At 52.1% G+C, this 16,066-nt stretch overlaps 1 protein-coding gene across 1 annotated transcript in view; it reads right to left on the bottom strand.

Annotated features, from left to right (window-relative positions):
- Positions 1 to 5,514, bottom strand: part of HPSE2 (heparanase 2 (inactive)) — a 111,563-nt gene extending 106,049 nt beyond the window's left edge. Inside the window, exons 1-2 of the mRNA XM_054832213.1 lie at positions 5,206 to 5,514; positions 3,968 to 4,125 (exon numbers count right to left, since the gene is read on the bottom strand). Coding sequence (XP_054688188.1) covers positions 3,968 to 4,125; positions 5,206 to 5,465 — 418 coding nt within the window. The 5' untranslated portion in view covers positions 5,466 to 5,514. The remainder of the gene's footprint in view (positions 1 to 3,967; positions 4,126 to 5,205) is intronic.
- Positions 5,515 to 16,066: the final 10,552 nt, after the last annotated feature.

Consider the following 16,066-nt stretch of genomic DNA (forward strand, 5'->3'; position numbering starts at 1 on the left):
CTGGTCTGCGTGCCTTCGAGGTGGGAGGCAATCAAGGAGGTTCCACATTAGCTCACCAAACTCCTGCTCTAGCACCAGCAGGGAGCTTGCAAAATGGGCTCTAGGTTCAGGCATTGAGACGGCACCTGCAGCACCCCTTGCTGAACCAACAGAAGAGACCCCACGTCTCCACACCACACCTAACACTCAACATCAAGCTTCAGGGCAGCACACGAGTCAGGTTTTAGCAAACCCAGCTTCAGAAGTTTTGTACCAGCAACTGTAGCCTGAGCAAACAGATAACTCTGTGTGTTTGCTCCAAAAAGAAGCTGCTCAAGCCTGTTTTCCTGGAGACTAATGTTTCTTATTGTCCCATTCCTCAGAGCCAACTGACCCTTGGCGATGTGTGAGGCAATTGAAAGGACAGGTGAAACGGATTGCTTGGTACACAATCCAATAGCAAAAGGAGAAGCAGGTCTACTACATAGACTGAGCATGAGACCTTACATCTTGGTACCTGCCCAGGGATCAGACCTGTGCCTATGGCTGGAGAGAAACGCATCTCCAGATAACAAAGCACAACTCTCAGCGCAGCTGGTGAAGAAAAACGAACTCAGCAGGGCACATACAGAGAAACACCATTTAAGGGAGAGAAAAATCTGTGGCTAAAAATGTTACACCGCTTGATCATCAAATGTCAAAAAGTCTCTGGCACAGCCCCACCTCCTGGTACCACAGAGCTTGACATACATTAAACTGGTTTCTGTTTCTAACAGACCTCAGGCTGGCCAGTGCTGTATCCAAACAGGGTGGACTCTGGGACTGACCATGCAAAGCATGGGCTGTATAGAACGGCAGTCACCTGGTGTACATTATACATGGCAGGTTAATAAAACAGATTGCTTAGATGACCTTCTAAAAGTTCAGGGGTACATATAGCCATGCTACCATTAATGGGGACTGCACACCCTATGGCTCACCTAAACCATTCATCATAGGCAATCACTTTTACAAGTTACTCTGTCAAGTATGGACAAATCTGCCACCAGGTGATGAAATTTCTGTGCCAGCTTTATATGCAGTGCTGAAACAAGTTGCCACATGCACCCTCTCTGGGGGCATCACAGACTGCCACCACAGATCACTCACCACTTCGTTACCTTTACTGCCCAAACACGGCTCGTCTGGACTGGGGTGAGGCTGTTCAGGGTTACAAAGGAAAGACGCTGTACACACCTGGTATTACACAATACTTCCAGGTCTGCGCTTCCAGGAAGAATTTGTACAAGAAAAGAATGACCCCGAAGCCTAAAGGAAACACCTTATTTCAGGAAAATGAAGTACATTTTAGATACAAGTCAAAAGCAACTACTATAACCCTCAGAGAGCATTCACGCTCTCCATGGAGGAAACAACAGGAAAAAGATGAGCTGGTGAACCCAAAGGCAGGTCTAGGTAAAGGAAATCTTCAGAAAGTGAAGGTATGCAGAGGAACATAAGATGTGCCCTTCCCTCCCCACCTATGTGCAGGCCACATGGGAACATGAGGCACAGGAACACCCACGGGGGCTGCAAAGAGAGCCCAGGCACTGCGGCCACAGGCCTGGAGTCTGTGTGCACCCACAGGGTGAATGGACAAAAAGACAAACACTCAAAGCAGAAAACAACTGAGCTATCACTTGTCATATCACTAAAAATCACTAAGGTGACACACAAGGCTTAGAAATTCATAGATTTCTCTTTTAATAATTTTCTGACATTTCTAACTAATCGAGCCCCCCAGCTTCTTCCCCTCTCCCACACCACAAAAGCTTAGACAAGAAATTTCAGAAAATAGATGCTGGCCATTCAAAAGCCCACAGATGAGGAAAACAACCCAAACCACCCCATATAACTTGGAAAGGGGGAAGGGTACCTAGAGGGAAGCTTGCTGGCTTCCCCCACGCTCGGGCACTGATCATCATATTTTTTCTGTGCTGTCTGTTCAGGCTGTAAGGTTTTTGTAGTGAGGGCATCTGCTTGCACATTTGTGCATGCCCTGATCCCTGATCAGGTCCTGATTTCTGATGCAGGTCCTGGACGAGCAAAATAACGGAACAAAAAACCAGACCAGAGCTCCGAAAGGAGAAGATGGCTGCTCAGATCCAGTACAGCGGGGCAGAGAGTTGCAGTGGCATCAGGATTTCATTTTGGAGAACTGGATCCCTCTAGTGAAGCACTCAGTGCAGCCTCAGCACAAAAAGATGAGAGCTACTAGCAACTCTAGCCCTGGAGTTTGCACACAGATCTTAAAAACAAATACAAAAGCTTTGCTTCCAGGCAGGAAATCCCTTTTACCACACCTTTCTGATTTACACTGATGCTTGATACACACCACATGTGTCCCCTCCTTCCCTCACCCACATTCACAATGGTTCTGTTCCATATTTAAGTGATGAAAAGTTAAGACCTGTGGTTACAGCTTCTATGAGAAGCTTCATTTTGAAGGGCTGCTACATTTCAACTTTATTGCCATGAGGAAAACTGAAAAAAACAAAAGCTTTCAGTTCTTCTCTATCATGAAAGCTGTTGTGAAGACATTTAATAAGTGTAAGTTCTCTCCTGCAAGTTGTTGAAATATTGAAAGCGGGAAAATTTGTTCCTGCAAATGTTTTGTATGAGTCCTATCCACAATTTTATGCACTATACTTAATTTCTTCTGTTCAAGGTGGCTGCAGCAGGTTTGGTCAGCATTTTCTCCTGAAGTGCATCTCAGTAGGCAGAGCTTACAGCAAACTCTTCGCCTGATATTTGTTACGAGGAAAAGAAAAACAAGGAGTAACATCGGGATTGCTCTGGCTAGGATACCAAGAGAAAGATGGAGCACGCAAACTTACCCACCTGCCTGCGTGTGGGAATAGAGGGACATTCATCTCGGTGAGATCAGACGTTACATGGGGGAACAGCAGGAGTGAGAGCCATCAGAAAACTGGCAAATGCATCTGCTTTTTCCATTCAGCACTGTGCTGCTGACTAGATCTCTGCAAAACTTCCTCTGTTCCACAGACCTGCCCACTGGGATCTGTCTGGCATTAATTGGCCTTCAAAATTACTTATGGAAATATCTTCAGCTAATTTTGTAAGTCATTGAGTAAGAAAAAAAAAAGTATTAAAAAAACCCAAACAAGCAAGAGAAAAATCAATAAATTCTTACATGCGGACATGGTATTCTGCTTCTTAAAATAAATACCTTGACTTGGAGACTTGGCCCTGACTTTTCTACGAAGTTTCTTTGTGTGAACTAAGGGCCGCAAAAGGTGAAAGCCTTTTGTGTAGCTAAGGACCGCTGGGGAGGAGGGCAGAGGGGAGCAGCGGAAAACCATGGGCCAGGCGGTGACTTTCAGAAAGACCTACGATGGCAGAGCGGTCCGGAGGGGCAGCAGCCCCGGCCGGCGGGGACCGAGCGGCCCAACAGCCACCAAGCTCGGCGGGACGGCGGGGAGCCCCGGGGCTGCGGCGGGCGGAGAAACGCGGGACGACGCCGGGGTCCTTGGGGAAAGGCAGGGGTCCCCGACAGCCGCGGGAGAAGCGCGGAGCCGTGCGTGCAGAGGCATCCCGGGCCTGCGGTGCCCGGTCCCCGCCAGCAGCCGAGGCAAAGCCCCCTCTGCGGCCGGCGCTGCCCGCTCGGGGCTTGGGAGAGAAGGGAGCCGAAGAACGCGGCGGGGCGAGAGAGGGGACGAGAAAAGCCCCGCTCCCCGGTGCCGCCGTTTGTTCTTGGGGGCCGGCATCCGCCGGATCCACCGGCAACGGGCGGGCGGGCTCCGCCGAGCTCCCCGGCTCCCCCCGCTCGGGAAGGAAAGGGTACGGGGGACGCTCCCCTGCCCGGTGCCCGGCGGCAGCACTGCCCGGGCGCGGCGCGGTCCCGCCTGGGCGAAGGAACGCGGGGCAGGCGGAGCGGGACCGCCCGGCGCCCGCAGCCCCCCGCTGCCGCGCCCGCCCCGGAGCTCACCGTCCTCGTAGTTCTTGAGGTAGTAGTCGGGGCCGGGCCCGCCGCGGCTCTTGGCCGGGTTCTTCACGTTGTGGAACTGCAGAAAGTCCGTCCTCTTGCCCGCGAAGCGCAGGAAGGCGGGGGCCAGGCCCCGCGCCAGGGTCACCAGCCGCCGGGAGCTGGGGAGAGGAGAAAGCGGGCTGAGGGCGCCGCGGGCCGGGCCCTCCCTGCCCCGGTACCGGCAAGGACCGGCGGCCGCGGGGCTCCAGAACCCGCCGCTGCCCTGCCGGGCCCTGCTGCCCCACGCAGTGCGGTGCGGATACCACCGCAGCGGCGCCCGGCTGCGGGGCTTTGCGCTGGCCGAGCGGCGCGGCCCGGGAACGGGGAGCCGCCCCGCCCGCAGCGGCTCGGAGGCCGGCGGGACCCGGCTGTCCCCCCCCCGTGCCCCCCTCCCCCCGGCGCCCACCGGACAAGTGCAGCGGCGTCGCGGAGACACAAGCGCTCAGCGCCCCGCGCAGCCCGGCCGCACCACGCGGGACCGTGCCACGGGCCGAGCGGCCGGGGAGGCAGCGGAGCGGGAAGGGGAGGAAAGCGGGAGCCGGCCCGGCTCCGCTTCGCCCGCGCCTTCCCGACTCCTCGCCCCGCTCCTTCCCCGGAGGCGGATGCGGCAGCCGAAGGGACCCTCGGAGCGGGCGTGCGGAGAAGACCCGCTCTCCCTCCCCGACTTACCCAGGAGGGAGAGGGCTTTCTGGCTGTCCCAGCGCCTCCAGGCCGCGGCCGCTCCGCACCGCCGGTGGAGCCCAGCGCAGCTGCAGCCCGGCTCTGCGCCCCGCGCAGGGTTGGAAGTCCGGGGAGCGGAGGGCTCTGAAGACCTGGCCGACACCCCGCTTTCCGCCCGTCGGGACCTGGGGAAGGCTCGGCTCGACTCGGCAGGCGGCCCCGTTCCTGCTGCTGGGTTTGTTGGTTGGTTGGTTTTTTTTTTTTTATATCCCTGTGCTGCCTCGGCCCCGTGTTGTGCTTTTTGCAGAGGAGCGGTTGTTGGAGCGAAGGGAGCACGACATTTTTGCAGTCATAACTGATAAGTCTCCGAAATGCTTTCTCCATTGCAAACATGTGCATCTTAATGGAAACCATGGCCTCGCTTCCCTCCGTCACAACAAGCGCCGCCAGCAGCGCAGAGCCCGGCGGGGCTGGGCGGCGGGGCCGCCGGGGCGCCCCGTGGGCGGCGTGGGGAGGGCGCCGGGGGGCTCCTGCCTTACCTTAAGAAATCGAGCCAGCCATCATGAATGATGGAGGGGTCCAGCTGCAGGGAGAGGAAATTCTCACTGATTATCCTGACAGGGCTCTTGGTGTTGACATCAAGGAGAATGAGAGTTCTTCCCTTCACACCTGGAGGTTTCTCCACCGGCAGCGCTCTCCTGTCCCCGGCCTGGGAGGGCAGCGAGAAGGTGGCCATGAGAGCCAGACCAGGTGCCATCAGGGCTAAGAGCCCGGGGGGGCAGGAGCTGGGACAGGGCATGCCGGAGAGCAGGAAACCCCTAATTAACTCGCTGTCTGCAGGGGCTCGCTGGTGGCTAATTGTCCTTATCTAAAGTGTGGGGCGCTCTGCCTTTTTTTGCAATGTTTTGGTGCTGGTGGAGGGGAACTCACGCCCCTGACCAGCCTTTCTCGCAGCCGGTGCCAAGACTCCTTGCAGCCAGCACCGCCCCTTTAAGAGATGCAGGCTCCAGACATTTTTAACTTTTTGAAGGTAAGGGGAGGCTCCTGGTTTAACCCCCTCGGCTCGGGGCCCGCCGGCCCGCCGCAGCCCCGCCAGCACCGAGCTTTCGCTTTGCACCGGCTCCGCCGCCCGCCGGCGGCCGCTTTCCGCCGCGGGAGCTCCTGGACCCCGCAAAACCGGGCCGGAGCCGGGACACCGAGACACCGGGGAGCTCGGACCGGAGCCGCAGCCCCGCGGTCGCCCGGCACGGCCCTAGCTTGCAGGAACGGCCGACATGGTAAGGCAGCGGGTGCGGCTCTGGTTGGGGGAAAAGGGGGTTAATCACCCCGAAAAAAAAGCACTACCCGCGGGCAGAGCTCGCCCCGAGCCGAGCGGGGACCCGCGGTGCTGGGGGAGGCCCCCGGGGCTGAGCGCTGACGGCTCGGCGGGACCCGACGGCCGCAGCGGGGCTGGGGGCCGCCGGCAACCCGGAGCCCCGGCGCGGCACGCTCGGCTTGCCCTGCCCGAAGCCACCGGCTCGGTCGGCCCGCGCACGAAGGCCGGTCGGGCACCTCGGGGAACCGGGCCGCCGGCCGCCCTCTTCCTCGGGCCCCAGCGGTGTCCGACCCGCGGCGGGGAAAGGAGAGGGGCGGCGGCATCAGCGCCCGGTGTGGAAACGTCCGCATCGGGGGTGCAAAGGACAGCATGGTTCGATTTGAACCGACGACGTCCTTTGTGCCGGGGCCAGCCTGCGGCCGCTGCCTGCGAGACGGCCCGCGGCAGGACGGTCCGGTCTCGGCGCGCTGAAGAGGTCGCGGCCGCGGTTCTCGGTGAGGGGCGCGGGCTGATGGCGCTGGGCCCGGGATCGGTGGCGGCTGCCGAGCATCCCGGGAGCGACTGCCCACCTCAAAGAGTGTCCACTCGAACTGGGCATTCTCCCCCGCCAGCAGCCGGTTCCCGGGCAAGCCCCGGGCTCCCACACACCAGCAGCCGGTGAGCTCCGGGACACGTAACGCGCCCTACCTGGGGCCGCCGCCGCCGCCATGACTCACCCCGGTTCCCCCTTCGCCCACCAGGGCAGGCGGCACGCAGGGTCCCGGTGCCGCTGCCCGGCCCGGCGACGGAGGGCTGACAGCGGCTGGGCTGAGCCCGACCCGGTGCGGTCCGTCGGGGCCCCGCAGCCCCGGGGATGGGGCGCCCGCAGCACCATCTGCTGGTGAGGGGCCCGGCGCGGCGGGGGAGCCGGCACCCACCTGCGGACAGCCCCCGCGCCGGTTCGAGAGGTGCCGGGGCTGCGGGAAGCAGCAGGGCTCCGGGATAGAGGCACAAATCGCGCCGGGAGCCGAGCCGCAAGGAGCCGCACGGAAGAGGCGGCCGGACGGCGGGGATCCGCCGGCCGCTCTCGGGGAGCCCTGCCGGGGTCGGGTACGAGCGAGCGCTGCAGGACGGCCGCCCCGGGCAGCCCGGGTCAGGGGCTCTTCCGGCACACGGGCAGCCCGGTGTCCCGGCAGGGCTCCCCGCGGCTGAGAACCCCGTTCCGCTCCTCCCGGTGCCCGTGCGGAGCCACCTGCGTTCCTCGTCCACCCCAGCTAGCGCCCGGGAGGAGGGAGCGGAGCCGGTGGCTCCCACGACGGCAAGTCCTGGAGCTCGGTGGAGCCCCGCACAAAGTGGAGGCACTCGGGCCTCGGTCCCGGGGAAGTCTGCAGGGAGCACCGTCTTCCGTGGAAATCACGTCTCCCCTCGTCTTTCTGCCCCACGAAGCACATCGCCCCGGGGGGCAGCCACCCCTGCCTTGCTGCCAGCCGCGAGTTAGCCGGGCAGGGGTTGTGGAGGCACGGAGTCACTGTGCAATGAATAGTAGCGGGGGGGGGGGGGGGAAGGATAAAACATACCTCTGGCTCTGCTAGGGGTGAGCAAGGAACGCACAAACCACGATTTGTCGTGAAATCATCCCGCTAAGGCAGAGAGGGGAGCGGGGCTCAAAACGCGCAGCACAGGCTGACAAAAAGCAGCAAAGGGGTGCCCGGAGCAGCGGGGCTTTGAGCACTAGAAGAAGTAAGAGGATCCGGGGGAAAGGGCTGTGCAATTTCAGCTGTGCAAAGCCCTGGCATCCCGGGACAGGAAGAAGGCAATTTAAGCCTGAAAATTTGTGTTCGGCTGCAAACGCTTCGGTCGCAGTTTGCAATAGCGCTTAAAACTGACCCAGGACCTGAAGCCTCCGCTTCAGAAGCTGCTCAGTTTTTGGGTCACCTCCGAAAGCGGGACACGAGATTCTGAAAGATCTCGTTATTTTATAATTTTTCTTTTTTCCTGTATTATCAGAAGATGTCAGCAAGGTTTCAGGGGCGTTTGTTGCTCAAATCAGCGTTGTGGTTGCAGGCCGAAATTTTGTACTGTGCCTTCTGGTAAGGTTGTCTCTATTTTAAAACGAAACTCTAGTGCATTACGTAGTAAAGGACAAGAAAGAAAACAAATTATCGCGTTTAACCTCCTTTATATTTTTTTTCCTTACAAACAAACTGCTTTGGAGGAGAAATGTGTTTATTCTGAAACGTTCCTCACAATTAGTCTCTGCTTTGAATGCAAACTCCGGATGCAGCGAAGTCACTTATCAGCGGAGATATCACCAACAACATAAAACAGCAGGGAAAGGAGCAAAAAGTCTCCCAGCTGCCAGGGTCAGCTTCCACATTCTGGAAAGACGGTGCTAAAGGAAATATTCACTTACCTGTCTCAGCTTTCCAGACCAACACCTGGAGCCTGCCCCGAACCGGTGGCCTCGGAAAAGCAATTGCACCCCATTTTGCATCTGCCTGCAGCAATGGCAAGTCGACTCTAAAAATAAAGCGGTTTGGGGTTTTGTTTTATTTTAAAATAAATTGTAGGCTGGCTAGAATAGCCCTTTAAAGCTTTGGTTATCTACGAGCACTGGGGCAGCAACGGAGGTGCGGGGAGCTCCGGGCCCCGGGAGCCGCCGCCCGGGGAGCCCCGGGAGCTGCCGCTGCCGCCCGGCGCAGCTCGGGGGCGGCCCGGGAACCTGCGAGGGGGGGCCACGGTACACCTTCCTCACAGCAATGCATCTACCGTAGAAGGAACCGGCCGGTTTTGCCTAGATCCCCGACAGGAGATGTCTCAGTTTACACCAGCTGCGACCCTGGCTCGCCGTCCGCAGGGGCGGTGAAGCGCTGGGTCCTTTCTTATATTACGATAATTACTTTAGAAAGCCTGACTCACATAAAAAGTATCTATAAAGATTTACTCGCGGTTTTGTCGACTTGGAAATACGTTTCTCCATTTTCCATCTACTCTAAACTTGCTGGTTTTCATCTCCAAAGCAGTCATTGGGAAAAAGAACTGGAGGAGGAGAAGCATTTCTATAAAGAGTTTAACCAAAGCACATTAAATATTTTCCCAACATCACCAAATAAACAACAATCCTCCAGCTCCCTATAAACTATTTAAAGCACGTCATATCATCTCTTCTGCTCTTGCCAATGTACTTTCCTTTTAATTTATAAGCCGATTAGAGCAGGGGCCTGTCTTTTTGTGTATATTTGCAAAATGTCTGGCACCCTTTCAGTCAGTCGCAGTTCACAAACACTTAAATCTGTGTTTAACTTCATTATTATAGGTAGTAGCTTCGATTTTTCCTTACTTTTGTAGAGCTACTGCCTGTGAAAGTGCTTGTTGTAAATGATCTGAACAGTTGTTGAAGGGTTTCAGCAGAGGAAACCTCTTTGGATGGCAAAGCTGATACAAAAAAAAAAACCAAAAAAAAAAACCAAACGAACAAGAAAAAGCACAAGAGAAATTTAAACTGAAATCTCAGGCTGTATAAATTGGCCCAAAAGAAAACGGGGAAAGCCTCCTTAGGAGGAACATTTTTAGTTCGCTAGAAAATAAACTTCTGCTCATAAATGATGAAAGTTATTATCATCAGAGGATGTGCTGTACCAAACAAACCTCCATTAGGCTGGGAAGGATAAAACAGGCTAGACAGCCTTTTTAAAAAAAAAATCATCATGTCTTTGATTCCCAAGATATCAACCATGTCTGTTTCTGTAGTGCTGTCAAGTAAACCTGAGTTATGTATGCTCTAAAAGAAGCCAGCAAGGAGAAAATTCAGCAAATGAAAATTAAGAGCGCTTTCCATAGATACTTTACCAAAATATACTTTCTTTTCGGACTCTTAAATTCCTGCCCTGTACCATGGCATGACAATTTCTGAGAAGAAGAGCAAGACCAGTGAATGTGGTAAAGCTGTGGTCATCAGAGCACACAATTGCATGGCAGATTCTTTTTATTGAGGTTTTTGCTCTTTCTGCACTGCAGTGTCCATCATTTTCACCACAAGAGCCTTAATGTCTGGAATGCAACCTCCTAAAACTGCCAGTGCCTCAAGGTGGGTGTTGCACAGTCTGAGCTCCACTGCTGAAACCATTTTCTAGCACTTTTATGTATCACGTCTAACCTGAACAGGCAGGCAGAGGACAACTGGTTGATTTAATACAGTATCCATGCATTGTTCTTTAATGTAGGTGACCTGGGAAGTTCTGTAACAAGAAAATACATCTGTCTGGGCTAGGAGGACTGGCTGGCTAGGGAGCTCAGCGACAGCGGGAGGAAAGCAAACCTACTGAGAGCGCTTCCTCCCTCCATATGTGCAAAAAGCGAGACATCGATCAAAGCCAACTGCCTGGTCATGAAAAGCACAGTTGGCAGTGCTGGTTTTGCATTTTTTTGCCAGTATGAAAGGAACACAAAGTGGTATCTCCAAATCTAGCCATAGGAAAATGGAGCATGGTGGTGCCCGGCTTTCCTTTGAGAGACAATCTGTGCTCACTAGCTGCCTAATTAAGAAACCTATACAAATAAGGGACAGGGACAAAAAGAAGGCACTGGTCCCATAAAGGCTGCAAGTGTGGGCTCTCCCTAGCTGGCACACCATGGGAAGACACATGAGAAACAGGGGTGATGAAGTTAAGTTTTAGGTAGCTGCTGATCAATGATCTTTTCTTTTTCTCTTTGTAATTTAATTCCCAGTTCCATGAGCAGTTAGCCCATGTTCTCTGCTAGAAAAAAACAAATTTATTATTTTCCTTAATCTAATTTGATGCATGGTCTCAAAACTACTCTGACAAACCCTAGTCCTGCAGATTTGTCTATGGAGAGAACTAGTGAGCTCCCAAAGTATCCATCTCCCAACAGGTGTTTTGAAGTTCTTGAAAAACTGAGATGCACAATTTCCTCAAAGCTGTGAGAACAGCTCTGGAGGCTGGTCAAACCAGTTGCTGCCTCAGCAGACAGAAATCCCCTTTGCCCAGTGCCTCTTTAGCAAGCAGAAAAAAACCCCAAATAATGACTGAGAATACCTCTGTATATAACATCACCCTTTGACAGAGAACGCTGTTTAGATCCATAAACTTCCCTGTGTTCATCAATGGCTGGGTCTGATTTAGGTTTTGTCTTTCGTATCTTGAGTAGAAGCAAATGTGGCAGCAATTTGTCACAGTCAAAGAGATACAGAGGACAAACACAACAGTGAGACCCGGAGCTCTGCAGCACTCCGAAGACCACAATAGCCTCAGAAACATTTTCCTCAAACTGAACCCAGCCCTGAGGAGCAGAGAAATGTCTAGAATTATCCTCATTTCACATCATCACATGAAAAAGAAAAAGAAGTGAATACGCCAATTTTACAAACCTGAGAATGAATGCAAGCAAGTATTTGTCCCACCATCTGGGAGGAGATGATAGAAGTGAAAGAAGAGGGAATACAGAGGGGGGTGGTAAAAGTTCACACAGACCTTCTATTTTTCTGGAGAGATGCTTCACATTCCAGCAGCAAAAATGAAGGAAGCGGACATGAGGAGTAGATCAGAGAGGGGAAATAGGAAGATGGATGAAGTGCAAGGCTGGAGGAGCAAACGAGTCAATTTTGAGTAAGAGGAAGGGGCTGTGTGCAGAGACCAATGAGGAGATGGAACTCAGGGGAAGAAACAACAGCCAAAATGCTCTCAAGTCAGAGACAGTGCTGGGATGAGGTAGGCAGAAAAAAATCAGAATCTTTCAGGTAAAGATAAAATTGTAAACCTCTGTCCTTTGCATCTGTTTGATTATGGCATCTCTGTCACCAGCTCTATCAGGACAACTGAGCATGGCCCTGCTATAGACAGAGACAGGAGAAATCAGCTATGTCAAAGCTGCAAACTTTGGTTTGTGTAGAGAAATCAGAAGCAAACTATGAAACTCATAGCTAGAGAGCAAGAGGAGGAACCACTGAGAACTATGGGCCATGCCTGAGAACCAGGCAAGGAGATGAAGGAGAAAAGAAGGGAAATGCCAGCAACGTAGAAGCAGTGGATGCCCAGGATGAACCCAGGAGATGAGGATGATCAGAAGCGAGCACCGCCAAACAAGGGCAAGAGGCCAGCAGTACCTCACAGAGCTGTACTAATGGAAGGAGGAGGAGATGGGCTGATGCTGGATAGACCTTAAAACAATACTCTGATTCCATTGTCCAGCAAAAGCTCTCAAATCCAGAAAAAACAAATATCTTTCTGCACAAATGCCAGTAACCACAGTTAAGTTCCTGATGTGTTCCTCTTTAAGGTGGTGGTAGAGCAACAAAGGTCTGCAAGCATCATTTGTAAGGTTGAAAGTACAGAATCTGGGAATTTCTTTGGGATTCCCTAACCATGCAAAGACATGGTCTGCCTGCAGCTTCACACAAATCTGATATAAACCCCCTCCCTCCTCCTGACAAGCAAATAGTTCATGCCTCTGTCTTAGGAGCAATGGGGCAGGAGAAAAGCATTCATGATGACAAAGAGCTCTGAGAGAAGCATTTCCACAGCCCTTACAGCAACACAGCCTAACCTCAGCACTGCTTTGGTGCTGGCAGGGCTACAGAAATCAGGGAGAAGGTGCAGGGTCCCTGGCCCAGGCACAGTAGCTTATCAACCAGAAACAACCACAGGGAAAGAGCATATATTCACAGTGCAGACATCTCCTTTGTCCTTTCTACCAGGACCTGGGTGTTGCCTTGTTTCTTCTCCATCCACAGTTTCCCTTCTGTTAGCCCTTTAGTAACAGCAACATGGAGAAAGCTAAAAATAAAGCTGTATAAGCAATGTAATAGGCATGCAATTGCATGTCTATTTTCTTTGAAAAAAAAAAATGATGCTTTATTTCCTGTACAATGGAAACTACAGTTTGATGTTACGACTATTGGGTTTTGGCTGAATGCAGAAATTTGACTTAAACAATGACAATTCCCCCTGTATTTAGTATTACCATATGTCACTGATTATATATTTAAGTTGCAGAAATGAATTAAATTTCATGGCTTCCTCAAGTTAGATTCTCTTGGAGTGGACTGTCTGTTGTTATTAACCAAAATGCTTGGAAAAAAGTTTAAATCAAAACAGCAGACTTGTGGTATCATTTCAGGAGAAAATTGGTTATCACAAACCAAGCACTTAACACGCCATCATCCAGAAGGCTGGCTAAAGCTTTGCAAACCTGCAGCAACCATGGCCAGGATAGAGAAAAGGGGTTAATTGAACACCACAGACTCAGAGATGGAAAAAAAGAAAAGAAAAAAAAGACACAGTGCACTGTTTGGAGCTCCCTTGCCTGGGGTCTTATTCCTTCTGCCTCAGAAGTTATCATATATCCCACATCGCAGTGCTTATTTCACTTACTTTGGGAAAGTATCTTCTCTCAGCTGGCTACAGAGCATTAGTGACAATCATGTTGCACACATGTTCCAGGAGAAGCCAGCCTTATGCTTGCTAGATTTCTTCCCACTTTCGGCAGGGGGGGGAATCCAGATTTTCTTTACTCCTTCTGTTTCCCATCATGATTTGGATTGCTAACATTTCTATCCCCACCAGCAGTCCCCCAGTGGCTCCTGGCCCTTTTGTAGAGGACCAGCAGACAGCAGACCCCCTCAGCTCCCATCAGCCAGGAAAGAAGTGAATTGTAACCTGCAGCCTCTGGGAATCTGGCTTGAGATTTAAAGTCAAAGTGATGTGAAGGGACTTTACAAAACTCCCCATGTCCATGCTTCCCGCCTCCTCCAGGTCCTGCCTAGACCTGCACAGTCAGAGCTGGAAGAAGACAGCCACGATGAGAGATGTCACCACTGGCAGGGGACGTGGACGTTGCAGACTGTGACACAGAAGCCGCAGAGGGAGCTCAGTGGTGGCAGACACGGTGTAAAGCAGACCTGAGCAGTCGTGGTGAGTGGGAAGCAGGTTATTATTCCTAACTGAAGAGCAACGTCATCAAGGCATAACAGGTAAAAGATGGAGACTTCAGCATAAGGAGAAAACACGGGGAGCCACACCGTGCTTGCCAAAGGACTCATGAGGCAGGATACAGCCAGGACAGGCCTCAGTGAGAGCCTTGCAAATTCATGTCATACTTTGCCAAAGACTCAATCAATTGAGCATGTGCTAAAGCTCAGTTTGTTTTGTCTTATTTAGAGCTTTGGAAGATATTTCCTATCTTGACTCATTGAACACACTCCAGCCACACACCTGCAACTTCTGGAGTGCATCCTCTCAGTGAGAGGCTGGCTAGCACGTCGTCACTTATGCAGGGCAAATCCTACTGAAAGCACATCAGACCACAGCTTTCGCACCAGTTTACTTTTACATGTAGCACATGTAAGCTAACATCTGGCAAGAACACAACTATGTCCTGATCGAGATGGAGCTCATCGCAACAGATGGTGTTTGATACTGCAGGACCAGGGCAGCTCCACCTCGAACTGAGCATTATTTCCCTTCTGCATTTTTACACATCTTTTTGGGAGTGGAGCTATTGTCACTAAGGCTTTGCAGTCACCTTGAGACCATATGCCACACTCAGCCTACAGGTCACTGCCTAGTCCTAACATCGAGGTTATTTTGCTTCCATTGAGGCATCTCAGCGCATGAAGCGGGATCCTGATGCATCTGTTATATTGTATGCTAATACAACACAACGTTAGCAATACTCTGAACCAGATAGTGCCTCCAGTGCAGGAGGAAACTTTCTGTCCAAGCACACAGTAGCTCTGCCAGCACTCAATGCAAGCAGCACTGGTAGTTAGCAATCTAACAAGCAACATCTGGTGCCCATTTTGGGGGAAAGGATGGAAAAGCCAGCAAAGAGCAGCCTCCAGTACCACCTCTTCAAGCCTGAGACTTTCATCCTAAAGGGAAAAACGTTCAGAAGAGAAAACCCAGCATCGAAATGACTGTTGTCACTACTCTGGAAGATACAAGACTTGACCAACTGTCTCTGCAGCGTTACACAGTTACTGTCCGAGATTTTTTTGCCAGAGGTTTATTTTGCCAGGAGAAGTACGGAGAGAGATTGCCACCTTGTGGTTCCTCCTCCTGCAGTGCCATGTTTTTTTATCAATTGTACTAGCCTAGGACCAGTGGTTTCCAAACTGCTGTCCGACAGGGTGACAAGGACACTGTGGACAAGAATAGAATCATAGAATCGTTTAGTTTGGAAATGACCTTTAAGATCATCAAGTCCAACTGTTAACTTAGCACTGCCAAGTCCACCACTAAACCATATCCCTAAACACATCTACATGTCTTTAAAATACCTCCAGGGATGGTGACTCAACCACTTCCCTGGGCAGCCTGTTCCAATGATTGACAACCCTTTCGGTGAAGAAATTTTTCCTAATATCCAATCTAAACCTCCCCTGGTGCAACTTGAAGTTGTTTCCTCTTGTCCTATCGCTTATTACTTGGGAGAAGAGACCAACACCCACCTGGGTACAACCTCCTTTCAGGCAGTTGTACAGAGCAATCAGGTCTCCCCTCAGCCTCCTTTTCTCCAGGCTAAACAACCTCAGTTCCCTCAGCAGTTCCTCATCAGACTTGTGCTCTAGACCCTTCACCAGCTTTGTTGCTCAAATACTTTCTAAGTACTTAACTAAAAATGCAGGCCTGTAATTCACAGTCTCCAGTTCCTATATAGAGAAACGTATCACCAGAAAGTCTTTCAGGAATCTAATCTGCAAGTTAATGAAGATGAGTAACTACTGGCACAGGTACACAGCTTCCAAACAGTGATCCAAAATGCTATGGCAGTGATGCACAAAACCAGATAATTTTTACAATATTCTCAGCATCAAGAAATCTGTGAGAAATTCAAGGCTGATGACAACCTGCAGTTTCAAAAATTTGGGATGGTCTCAGACAGTAGTTCCTACAAGCTCCTAGTAAAGAAGGAGCAGCCATGCGCTTGTCCCCACCACCTGCAGACAGGAAGGCAGGAGCAGACTGAGCTTGTCCCCAGTCACTCCAGGTACTGCTTATGACAGTTTGTAAGATCCGTTCCTCAGGTGGTATAAGCTGGGGTAGGGTCTGGAAAAGGAGGTTATCAGTTGGCTCCTCTGTAAATCA

This window comes from Grus americana, chromosome 7 (assembly GCF_028858705.1).
Source record: "Grus americana isolate bGruAme1 chromosome 7, bGruAme1.mat, whole genome shotgun sequence".
In the NCBI taxonomy this organism is placed as follows: Eukaryota; Metazoa; Chordata; class Aves; order Gruiformes; family Gruidae; genus Grus; species Grus americana.